Below are 12706 nucleotides of genomic sequence, written 5' to 3'. Positions count from 1 at the left end.
GCCAGTCCCTGATATCATGGGGGAACCGGTCACACAAGCAAGGAGGAAAGCCCCCCCCCAATGCAGTAGACACGATAAGATGTTATCATCTCTCACCTGTGCAGGTCAGGCTTGGCCACTAGTCTGAACAAGATAGTATAAATATTCCTCAAACCCAAAAATCAATAAGGGGGTTTTCCCCACCAATGTGCTTTCACAGAGAAGGACACAGAGGTGGAAAGGATATAGGCTGGAGACCTGGAGGAAGTGAGGATTTATGCTGCTTTTGAAGAGAATAATCAGCAAAGGGATCGTGAGCCACAGAATCCCCACCACTTGGAATCTCCTGAAGTTGTGATAAATCATCTTTCTTCCAGTTCTTAGAAATGATTGTGAAATTGGCCTTACTAAACATCTTCCAAGACAATAATGCCCACTTACACCACGAAGAACTCATAACCCACCTACTTTCAGCAACCAGAAACATCATAACCAGACACTGGAGAGACCTGTCAAGAGTAAGCATGGACCAATGGTACCAAATAGTATGGGAAACAGCCGTACTAGAAAAATTAACCAATAAGCTGAAAATGACACGGGGACAAATAGAAGAAGACGCCTTCACCCCGGTATGGCTCCCCTTTATCACATACACAGCCCAACAAGACAATGACAAAAATCTACCAACAGCACACAAATAAATATGACTAATCCAAAAAACACCACCCCACTCACACATGAAGACAAAGACCACCACAGCCAATCACAAATGAATAACCACACCCTAGGCCAACCCCAACCTCTCTCACCACCAATGGAACACAAGCAAACAAAAGAGAACGTGCACAAGCAACGCTGACATCAAACCCTACATATATTAAGTAAAACAGAAACATCGTCACCCAACCCACACCCACACCCACCCTCCCCCTCCCCGTCCACTTCTTTCCCCCTTTTTCTTCCCAATGTCTCAACAAATGAAACTGATTTGTAAAAATGATACATGTAAAAAAAATACGAGAGACCTTGCACATACTTTTGGAAATCAAGAAATCTTTAATAAAAAATACTTCAAAAAAAGAAAAGAAATGATTGTGGAATTGTTTATAACAATGAGCCTTCTGTCTCTGACTTTAAGAAACGTCCTCCTGGAGAACCATTGTCTTTTGACTTAGGCATTTGCTGAGCAAACCTATAATGAAATAACTCAAGTGTAGTGTCAGGACTGCAAGCTACAATTTCTATCCTGTGCGCCCTGATAGGGTCTGGTATAATGACATTTGTTTCTGCAGCAATTAAAAATAAAAATAAAACACAGCGGAGAGTGGCTCAGTGCAAGAGAAATCTATATATAATATGTTCTTTGGAAACCTTTTCTGTAACAAGCAACCTATATGGAATAACCTTTGCCTCTCCTCTGGCAAGCAATTTGGAAGTGGGGAATGTAAGGTATGGTGCTCCCTGTTCTTTTAGGAGTATAAGGAACTGTAAAGGGCATGGACCTGTTATATGTGTATTTTCTTCAATATGCCTCCACACAATCTGAAATCTCAGTAGCACCTATCAACACCCCATTTGATACCTACTACCTCGTTCCACTGTCCCATCTAAAGACTCACAACAGACACAAATACAAATGTCTACAATGCCAGCCAATTCCCCACCCCCACCCCCAAATCATTTACCATCTAACATGATTAAGAGCTCTGGTGAACTCAAAAGCTTGCACGTTGTGTTGCGACATTTTGTTGGGCCTAATAAAGATAAAAGGTAAAGGATAATAAAGATACTGCCCAAATAATGGATTTTGGTTTCAATGAATTGGCTTTTCTCATGGGGCAGCCATGGGTACCTTTGCTTTTTTAAAGAACTCAGTGTTCCTAGTTGCTCCTGCAGCATTCAAGACCTGGGTCTTCATGAATATGTGCTCCTCCAAGCCTCTGTGCATGTCTATTCCAGAGTTCAGAGTAGTGCTTGATGTTGTTCTTTGCATCAGTTCAGAATGCACTTTGAAGGAGGGAGAGTTGGTTGATGGAAAAGCGTCAGCATCTTAGCATCTTCTTCGATTTGGAAAATCTGTAATCAGAGAGGTTCTAGCTTAGCATTCTCTCTGATGTGAAAAGAGATTTAATCTGTTAATCTGTGGCATCTCACAACCAATGCCAACTCACAATCCTTTCTACGACACATTTTTGCCCTGTGCCTGCAACTCCCCTTTCAGCTCAGGATGTGTTGTTGTTGTTTAGTCATTTTGTCGTCTCCGACTCTTTGTGACCCCATGGACCAGAGCACACCAGGCACTCCAGTGTTCCACTGCCTCCCACAGTTTGGTCAGACTCATGTTGGTAGCTTCGAGAACACTGTCCAACCATCTTGTTCTCTGTCGTCCCCTTCTCCTTGTGCCTTCCGTCTTTCCCAACATCCGGGTCTTTTCCAGGGAGTCCTCTCTTCTCATGAGGTGGCCAAGGTATTGGAGCCTCAGCTTCAGGATCTGTCCTTCCAGTGAGCACTCGGGGCTGATTTCCTTCAGAATGGATAGGTTTGATCTTCTTGCAGTCCATGGGACTCTCAAGAGTCTCCTCCAGCACCATAATTCAAAAGCATCAATTAGAAGTTGCCAAAGCCTTTAAAATACTACTACTATGATTACTACAAAGAAGCAAACAAACAAATAAACAGAAGCAGGCTGAAATAAGAATGTGTAAAGCAATGCCCCTCCCCTGCTTTTTTTTTAATCTTGCTGCCTCTGGTGTCTGTTTCAGCAATTTGGAATTCCGCATAGACAGCTATTTTAAACTTGCTATCTGCCTCCTTTTGACAAGTCTTTCCCCCCACCCACCTCTGTTCCTCCCTGCCTCCCAGGGGCATTGTTAAGTTGAGTAACTTATGTAGAACACTTTGAAGATGAAAATCCTGAGTTGGATGCCAAGCATTAGCATGATTGCATTAGGCCCCAAGGGCTGAAAATACTGACATTAAAGAGACATGTTTAATAACAAGGAATATTTCGCCAACAAAAGGACTAACTCAGCCTAATGTCTTTTATTTGCTCCACCCATGCACAACCATCATTTCTGTTATATAATACCTGTAATCTATTTCATTTTATTCACACAGGAATTTAGCCATTGGGATTGGAATCCAGAACTTTCCAGAAGGACTAGCTGTCAGCCTTCCCTTACGTGGAGCTGGGTTTTCGACATGGAGAGCATTCTGGTAAGGTTCAAAATCTGTTTCTCACGTTTCCTTTGTATTTCCTGATGCAACTTTGGAACTGAAAATGTCTTCAAGTGGCCCTGATTCATACTTTCTCTCACACACTGGGAGAAGCTGCTGCTATTTAAGTCAGTGGTTCTCAGTCCTTTTTCTAACTGGGCCTACCTACCCTATGGTTGCTAAAGGTCCTCCTATCTAATCCAACTATCAGTTAGAAATGCAAATCTCTTTACTCCTTGTCATGTAGGTCTCATCTGGACTACACACTTAATTAGTATTATACCACTTTAAACAACCATAGCTCCAACCAATGAATCATGGGAGCTGTAGTTTGTTAAGGGTGCTGATGGTTGTTAGGAGACCCCCTTGAAATTCCCCTCACACAGCTACACTTCCCAGAGTTCACTGGGAATAGGAATTGATTAGTAAACCATTATAAGAATTGGGCAAAGCAAGGCAAAGTGACCTTGAAAGGAGGCTAGACAAAGGATGGAGTTGATGTCTGAATGGCAGACCAAACAGGGGCACCATTTGGGCTCTGCTTCTGGGAGAGATGCTGTTTGAGTTCCACCTCTGGCAGTAAAAAGGTAAAGGCAAAGGACCACCAGATGGTTAAGTCCAGCCAAAGGCGACTACTTTCAGGCCGAGGGAGCCAGCATTTGTCCATAGACAGCTTTCTGGGTCATGTGGCCAGCATGACTAAACCGCTTCTGGTGCAACGGAACACTGTGACGGAAACCAGAACACACGGAAATGCCGTTTACTTTTCTGCCGCAGTGGTTCCTATTTATCTACTTGCACTGGTGTGCTTTCCAAACTGTTAGGTTGGCAGAAGCTGGGACAGAGCAATGGGAGCTCACTCAGTAGCGGGAATTCCAACCACAGACCTTCTGATCAGCAAGCCCAAGAGGCTCAGTGGTTTAGACCACAGTAGAGTGTCTTGGGGCAGCAGCGAAAGGAAAACTGACAGCACTATACTGAAAACATGTAGCAACCCCCGCTCCAAAAAAAACCCAAAAGATATTTCAAATTGCAATCCCAGTAAGACTTTTCTAACTTCTCTGTTTTTGTCCCCAAACAAAACTTGACTATCAGACTAAAAAACAGAAGTAGTTTTTTTGGGGGGGGGGGGAATTGATTGACAAAAGATCTTGACTGCAGAAGGTCCCTGTGGAAGAGGGAGAGGCATGGGGAGGAAAATTCACCTGTATAGCCAGATGTTCTCTTTTGTCTGTAGCCATTTGCCACCTTTCAGATTAAAGGAGGGGAATTGTCTTCTGCTGTGTTTGCACCTGAATGGTTTCAGAGGAGGTGGTGGTGGTGGTGATGATGTTGATGATGATGATCGGCAATAATCATCCCTGTTGTCCTGGCCTCAAATGGGAAGTTGTCAAGGGGAAGGGGAAGAACTGATTTGTGTTGACTTCACAAACTGTGGCAGCTTGAAAGGGACAAACAACACAATGCACAGGACAGAACAGAACAGAACAGCATCCTGCCTTATCTAGTGACATGTTGTTTGGGCTGTTTTACAGGTATGGGCAATTAAGTGGCATGGTGGAACCACTAGCTGGCATCTTTGGTGCCTTTGCCATAGTGTTAGCAGAGCCTCTTCTACCCTACGCCTTGGCTTTTGCTGCTGGGGCAATGGTATATGTGGTGATGGACGACATCATCCCAGAGGCACAGATCAGGTGAGCAACTCTTTATTCAGCCACATCCATTCTGTTTCTTTCATGCTGTTTTTATCTAACACCAAATGTCTCTCAGGTAAGAGAAGCCTCTGCAAACCAAATCAAGGGGAGATTAAAACCAAAGCATGTCTGCGAGGTCCAGTGTAGCTTTGTTTCAACTTAACTGTTCTGTAGAGAAGAAAAGATTGGAAAACCCGCTTCAGGCAGCAACGCCACCTAAATTAAGCTCCTCTCAGTCAGCTTTTGAGGAAAAGATTTTGGTTCCCAGGACACCAGACTTTCACAACCTCCTGAAACTACTCAGACCAACCAACCTTAAGAGTTGGTTGGAGTAGCAGACTCCTTGTCATGACATCCTGCAAGTCAAAAGGCCAACCCAGCACCTCTGCTGTCTGGCATTCACCTTCATCCCAATTCTCCCCTTCTAGAGGGGGATTGTTGCTGTGTTAGCTGCCACTGTCTTCAGCATCTTCTGCCTACACAAGCACTTCCCCTCATTGGCCAGTATCCCTCAAATTATGACCATCCCAACCGAAGAGCATAAAACAGGGCATTGAATGCATTGTTTGCTTCTCCAAAGGGGGAAGAATAAACATTTTTTGTGTCAGATAAGGAAACAACAGCAGCAGCAGCAAATACCATTTGGAACGCATACCTTAACTTCTCTTCCCCATCCTCCCCTCTCTTCGCAGTGGCAATGGGAAGCTGGCTTCCTGGACATCGATCTTAGGATTTGTGGTCATGATGTCCCTGGATGTTGGACTTGGATAACAGGAGATGCCAACTTTCCCCATCTTCGACCTTCAGAATATGTCACTCTGGACAAAATGCACAGCAGAAGCTGGAATGGGAACACTGTATTTTTACGTGATAATAATAATAATAATAAAATACTGATCTGGGTTAATGTTGATTTGACTTAAATTATACGGACTTAAAATTTGCCATAATGTTAATGTGGGTGGTTTTGGAAAACTCAGGAAAGTCATTCTTGTGTTTTTCTTTCCCTCCTGCCACTCCATTATTCCTTTTCCAGCGGGGTTGTTGGTATGAGGTCAGGTCTAATCTGTGGTGATTGTCTTTGCTGTGTGTTCACAAATTTTGTTGTGTGGTATAAACTGAGTGGTGCAAGGCAACATCAAAGAGCTGAAATGGCTTATGGGCTGCTGCCAACAAGCATATAGAATGACCTGCGACAGAAGTCCATACAGTGCTTTGTTTTTCAGCTTCACTACTTGTCGAAATGGATAGCTCATTTCTTTTAATCAATAATGGGACCTTAGGGGCTGTGTTTAGAGGTGGGGAGCAAGAGCTTTCCTATCTGCAAATGGTATTGGAGGTTTACCTGTAGAGCAAGGGAAGATTGCAAAGTGTTTGTGGCAAGTGTTAAGTGAAGGCTGCACTTCTTCTGTCAAATGTCTGGGCTTCTATAGTACTGTTCCCATAGGTGCACTCATTTCCTGATATCCCTCGTCTGGTAGGAAATATCACCCTTCAGTTTTAGGGTTATGGAGGGTTACTACTTCTGGAGTTACTACTTTAGGGTTCCTGGAGTTTGAGCCTCTGTGAATCATTAATCTAAGCTCTTAACTCAGTTGACATGCTAATATGGCATTTTCTACCATCTCAAGCAATCAGAGTTCAGCACTGAAGGCGGATCTGAGCCTCCTAGTGTCAACACTAGGAGGCCTATTGCAGTAGCACCTACCGGTAATTCCACCACCCCTCACCTGCGTTTTCTAATATCTATATTTGCTATGATAGCAAGAGGGCTTTCTTGGGGAGTTGTTCCCACCCCCTACCTTGTGATGAATGCAAGAGAGTAGAGTGGGGCAGAGTAAACTGATGGGGTGAGTTGACAACTTGTGTTCATCCAGCAAATCTGTACCAACTCATTGGCAGATCAGCTATAAGGGTCGAGATACCTGAGTAAAAAGACACGCCCATTGTGCTCTATGGCGGAAACAGAAGTAAGAGAGCTTGCATTGGTACATAATATACTTTTGACAGCTAAGGGCTTCTTGCTTTTTGTCTGTAGCATTTGTGCTTGCAGGTTAAACCTCAAGAATTGTGTGTGCATCACTGGAACCTGTCTTCCTATATGTCACCTCAGGGCTCTGCAAAAGAGGCCTCTGGATAACCAGTGCCACACACACAGCTCCACCAAGGCTTTTCTCCCAGTTCACAAAGCAGCATTTACTTTGTGATACCTGTTTTCTCCAGGGGGTACAGAGCATATGTGTGTGCCGGAGGCTTCCCAGGGGGTCATGTGGTTACCATCAGCCAGTTGGTGCTCTTGGACTAAATTAGTTGAAAGCCCATGGGCTTGTTTCTTCAGTATGTGTGATTTTGTTTGTATGCGCAAAGACCAGTACATAACGATGATTAGTAATTGATCTGACTTTTTAACTGCGGTGAGTCTGAATAAAAGAAGAGATTTTTAAAATTGTGTTTGAGTCATTGGATTAATTTCTTTCTCCTGCCATCTCTCTCCCACTTTTTTGATTGTTCGTTCTAACCTGCTTGTCAGTAAGTACAACTATTCGGGCTCAAACGTAGTTGAGTCTGCTTCATCAGATCCTTGGTCCGTTCACACTGTTGCTTCTGGTAACCATTTAGAGCCCCTTGCTCTACTGCAATAATAATGAGCCAATGTCTGGTTGGACAGTGTGTCGTTCCTTCCTCAATTGATGGTGAATGCGAGCCAATCTGTGTTTCTGGAAGTGACCTTGAGGAGCAAATGTCAAAAGAATTGCACTCCTGGTGCCAGGACACAGCTGAACCTCTCCTTCCATATTACAAGTTACGTGCATTGGAGTACCTTGAACCATAAACTTGATAAGGATAATGGTTTAATTTCCATTATGGAAATGGGAATGTTTACTTATGTTAAATTACTGTGCATTTTTAACATGGGTTTTTTCCTTTGGCAGTAGCTCTCATGTGATTGGCTGACTGTGAGTCACATGAGAGAGGCATTCCATTCTGTTGTGACTGTTATTCAAGTAACTGTCGTTTTTTAACTGTTTTCTGCTTCTCTCTCTCTCTCTCTCTCTCTCTCTCTCTGTGTGTGTGTGTGTGTGTGTGTGTGTGTGTGTGTCTTCTTTGGAGTGTGTGTCAATGTGATTTGTCTGAAGTGAAACAGACAGAGGAAGATCCCTAAACATTAATAGGAAGAAACTTGTGCAGGAGCTCTCTATAAGGAGCAAAGTGAATAAGCATGAGATTGACTATTAATGGGAAAATCAACAAATGGCTGTAATGCATTTATTTCTTGGCACAACTGAAGGAACTAGTATTTTGCGGGCAAGCAGTTTGCTGGCTGGCACAGACAGAAATGTGCTAGAAAAACCTGGGGGCAAGAGGGCTAATAGTTGAGTCACTGGTGTCTGTTTTTGATTCCTTTTAGTCACCAAAAATTATCTGAAAGATTTTCATTTGCATCTGGGTGTGATATATGATATGTGGGACAGGTTTCACAGCCACTCTCCAGACGTTTTTGACTATGTTTAGTTAGGGAGGCGTTTTGTTTTTGCAAATAGAAGGGCTTGGTGCTTAAAATGCTGAGGACTTCAAAGGGATGGGCATTGCTTTTTTGTGCTCAAAAGGCAAGATTCCATGTTGCCCAGGGCACCCCCACTTGTTCAGCCTTCTGCACTCCTCCTCCTGCCCACAAATAAGGTTCATAATTGATCTAGAATTGCAGTCCCTAACATCTCCTTGCCATCTTTCAGCTGATCTTAACAGACGGAAGGGTTCATACAAGATAACATGCTCCCGGAAGTACGCTGAGCCCATGCCACCAAAACCAACCCGTAATTTGGATTTTGTTCTCTTCTGCTTGGCTCGCATCATGGATGCGACTCTGTGCCACCTCTTCACACTGATAGAAAGCGCCCCGTTTGAGATAGAAGCCAGCATTGGAGTTAAGTCTGTATTCCAAGAGACCTCCAGCCTATGCTGCTGCTTCTTGGTTAAGCGGAGCAGGAAAAAGGAAGTAGTAAGGACAGCAAAGAGGAGAGCACAGCAGACGAGACAGACTAAGGCCGACCAGGTGAACTGTCACCCTCGCTAGGTAGCGTGACCGAGCTCACGTCCTTATTTCCCCAACGCTTGCCGCTGAGTCAGGGATGAGGAATGCTGCAGCCAGTGTTATCTCTCAGTGCCTGTGTAGCTAACCGAGGACTGAGGAGGACCCTTCATTCCTGCACTACTCAGTGTTTACCTGTGAGCAAGCAGAGTGGGGGAGAGAGAGAGAGAGTTTAGCAGGGGAGGTGCAGCTCGCATGGTTGCGGTTTCAAGGGAGGAGGCCACAACAGGAATCCCTGAGCGAGAGCTTTGCACGCAACCAAACAATCGTCTTATTATTACAAGTGATGCCATAAAGCCCGACGCAGCACAAAAGCCCTCTCTCAACACCGAAGCTAGAATAGACAGCAGCACCTGAGTCACTGCTCATAAAGGCACACTGATTTCATCAGCAAACCTGCCCCCCCCCACTCTGTGTTTGGTGGAGGCAGGGAGAGAGAAGCTAAGAACAAAATGCCATCTATCTCACATATATATATATATATATTTGTTGTACTTGGCAACATGATAGCAATTTAAACAGAGACACACAGGCTTCTGTCTCCTAAGTGGAGGGCAAAGGTACTTCTTAGCTGCTTGATTGCAGAGGTTTTTTTGTGACTGTCTCTTCTGAGTGGTAGTAAATAGTGGCACCCCCCCCCCCCGGGCACTTTGGAAACCATGTTTTATTTATTGCAGTTTCATTCCACATTTCCTCCGAGGGGCTAAAGGTGGCACACATAGTTCTCTTCCTTCCCATTTTATCCTCACAACAATCCTGTGAGGTAGGTGAGGCAGCGACTGGCAGGTGAGCTTCATAGCTGAGTGGGGATTTGAACTCAGGTCTCCCAGGTTCCAGTCCAACACTCTAGCCTTTACACCACACTGGCTTTCATGTTGGAGACAGACAACTGCAGCAATCCAGTTATCACACTGTTAAGCTATAGGAAAAGAAGGGGAAAGTTTCTTAGCCCAGTCAGTAGAGCATGAGACTCTTAATCTCAAGGTCATGGGTTTGAGCCTCATGTTGGGCAAGAGGTTCCTGCATCGCAGGGGGTTGGACTGGATGACCTGCTCCACAACTCTGTGATTCTATAATTTGGGAGGAAGCTGGAATGAAAAAACAACAACCTGTTCCTACAGCTATAACACCATTTTAGGTTTTCAGCCAGAATATACTCTGACCTGCCATTTGTCCACAGAAACAGCTTGGGGTCCTAAATTAGGCTCATGCTAATGAACGGCAGGAGCCCAAGGGATTCCCCCCCTTCTTCAACCTCTTCTTCTTGTGCTTCTGATGCCCACATGCCATATCACAAGCAAACTGTGCTTGGAACCCCCCCCCCCCATTTCCAACTTCCATAGCCTTGACTTTCAAAAGCAGTTGACCACATAGCAAGGGAACAGGTGTTTGAGAAATGCAAGTCCAAATAATTTTTAGGCATGCAGAACTAGTGTCCCACTTCTCCCAAGTAGTGCACCGTAAAATTCCCGATTGTCTACAAACTTAGGAGCAAATGCCAGGGAGCAAGGGGCAGAATAGGGTGGGGAACATGGCTAGATTCTTGGCCTATCTGGAAAGATTACCATGCCCAGACCTAGGGTTTCCAGACTGTCAGTATTTTGCAGTGGAATTCAGTGTGGCATACTGGTAAATTCAGTTTGTGCAGTTAAAGTTTGATTTGCTGGTCTTGTGCAACAAGTTTGCTGCTACCCCCCCCACCCCCACCCCAAATTTCTTAACAGTAAGGAAAGTGACAGGAAAGTGCGTGGGATCACATTAGTTTAACATGGCATCATATAACTTCCCAAGTGAAAATGAATGTTTAGCAAGCCCCTGGCACCATTTGTATGACCTCATTGCAAACATTGTGCAAACAAATTAGGATGAATGTTCAATAAACCGGTTATCTGGACACAATCCAAAATGGAGCACCAAGTGCTGAGCATTCTGGGTTGGTTAGTTGCTTGTAGGAAGCCACAATTAGATTCCCCCTCCCTTTAAGTAGGCTTCCTGTGGTAGATGCTAATAAACTGCTCCAGAGTTTCATTGCTGTTGCATAATCTTACAAAACCACCAATGGTAGCTGGAATGGGCTTGCGCTTTATGCCTCAGGGTTGTGTCAGTTTTGGTACTTGTGGAATATTGTGTGCTCTTGAAACAGATTCAAAACCTGCAAAGCAGTGAAACCATCCACGGAAGTCCTTGACTGACCCACTCACTCTGGCCGTAAGTTGGAAGGAGAGATTAATCCTCAAGAGGCACCGAGAGATCAGGTCACAGAGAAGAATCAAAGGGTTCTCTGGAGGGAAAATTGTCATTTTAAACAATTGGCAAGGTATCAGTTCTGAAGATGTGGCTTTTGGGAACGTCCTCCTGAAATGTAACTTTCCATTGCTACAGGTGTTATATATATATATATATATATATATATATATATATATATATATATATATATATATATATCAAGGCAAAGTATCATCGGCTCCCAGCTCCACCGACTGCTTGGCCACAGCAGTAAAATGGTGGCAGCCGCAGGTCGGCTGGCAGGTGGGTATCTCCTGTGGGCCTGCCCGGGCCTCCTCCTTTCGCGGAAAACGGTCTGTACATCTTGGGAGAAGCAGAATCAGAGCTACCAAGGCAGCGCCCCAAATTGTCCTAAATGTTCCTGAGACGAAGGTATCTTCTCTAGATAATGGCTTGAGAGTAGTGTCTGAAGATTCTGGGATTTCAACATGCACAGTGGGACTTTTGGATTGACGTTGGAAGCAGATACAAAAATGAGAAAAACAATGGAAGAGCTCACTTCCTGGAGCATACGGCTTTTAAGGGGACAAACGAAAGAGGTCCCAGTTGGATCTGGAACTGGAGACTGAAAACATGGGAGCTCACCTTAATGCTTATACACCAAGAGAACAAACTGTATATTATGCAGAGGCTTTCTCAAAAGACCTGCCAAGAGCTGTGGAGATTCTTGCTGATATCATACAGAATAGCACACTTAGGGAGGAAGAGGTTGAACAGGAGCGAGGAGTGATCCTTCGAGAAATGCAGGAAGTTGAGACTAATTTACAGGAAGTTGTCTTTGATTATCTTCATGCCATGGCTTATCAAAATACAGCACTGGAATGGACCACATTAGGACCCACAGAAAACAAGACAGAGTATCATTCTCAGTGCTTTGGGAAACAAAGCGGAAATGGTTTCATACGGCTATTCTCTCCCCCACTGCCCAGCTCCTCTCTCTTTCGAATTGCCCTGCAGAAGCATCATGCAGATTGTGTGGTTTTGCATTCAGCTCCGTCAATTCTGTGCCACAATTTTAAATTGCTGGAATGGATGCAGGTGAGATGCTCACCTATAAAATGCTGGGTGTATACATGTTACTGCATATCAGAAAGACTTGGAAATGCGTAAGCCGCTCCAAGAGATATATGTGTATATTTTTTAAGACCTGCTTTTGAATTATGGTGCTGGAGGAGACTCTTGAGAGTCCTATGGACTGCAATAAGATCAAACCTATCCATTCTGAAGGAAATCAGCCCCGAATGCTCACTGGAAGGACAGATCCTGAAGCTGAGGCTCCAATACTTTGGCCACCTCATGAGAAGAGAGGACTCCCTGGAAAAGACCCTGAAGTTGGGAAAGATTGAGGGCACAAGGAGAAGGGGACGACAGAGGACACGATGTTTGGACAGTGTTCTCAAAGCTACCAACATGAGTTTGACCAGACTGCGGGAGGCAGTGG

General features: G+C 44.4%; 1 protein-coding gene across 3 annotated transcripts in view; it reads left to right on the top strand.

Annotated features, from left to right (window-relative positions):
* Positions 1-7087, top strand: part of SLC39A11 (solute carrier family 39 member 11) — a 249482-nt gene extending 242395 nt beyond the window's left edge. For all 3 annotated transcript variants that reach the window (XM_033138929.1, XM_033138928.1, XM_033138927.1), the window contains 3 exons: positions 3097-3195; positions 4731-4889; positions 5582-7087. In XM_033138929.1, coding sequence (XP_032994820.1) covers positions 3097-3195; positions 4731-4889; positions 5582-5660 — 337 coding nt within the window. In that variant the 3' untranslated portion in view covers positions 5661-7087. The remainder of the gene's footprint in view (positions 1-3096; positions 3196-4730; positions 4890-5581) is intronic.
* Positions 7088-12706: the final 5619 nt, after the last annotated feature.

This window comes from Lacerta agilis, chromosome 2, assembly GCF_009819535.1.
Source record: "Lacerta agilis isolate rLacAgi1 chromosome 2, rLacAgi1.pri, whole genome shotgun sequence".
In the NCBI taxonomy this organism is placed as follows: Eukaryota; Metazoa; Chordata; class Lepidosauria; order Squamata; family Lacertidae; genus Lacerta; species Lacerta agilis.
Note: the sequence above shows the minus strand (reverse complement) of the source record. Positions and strands in the feature narration are given on the sequence as shown.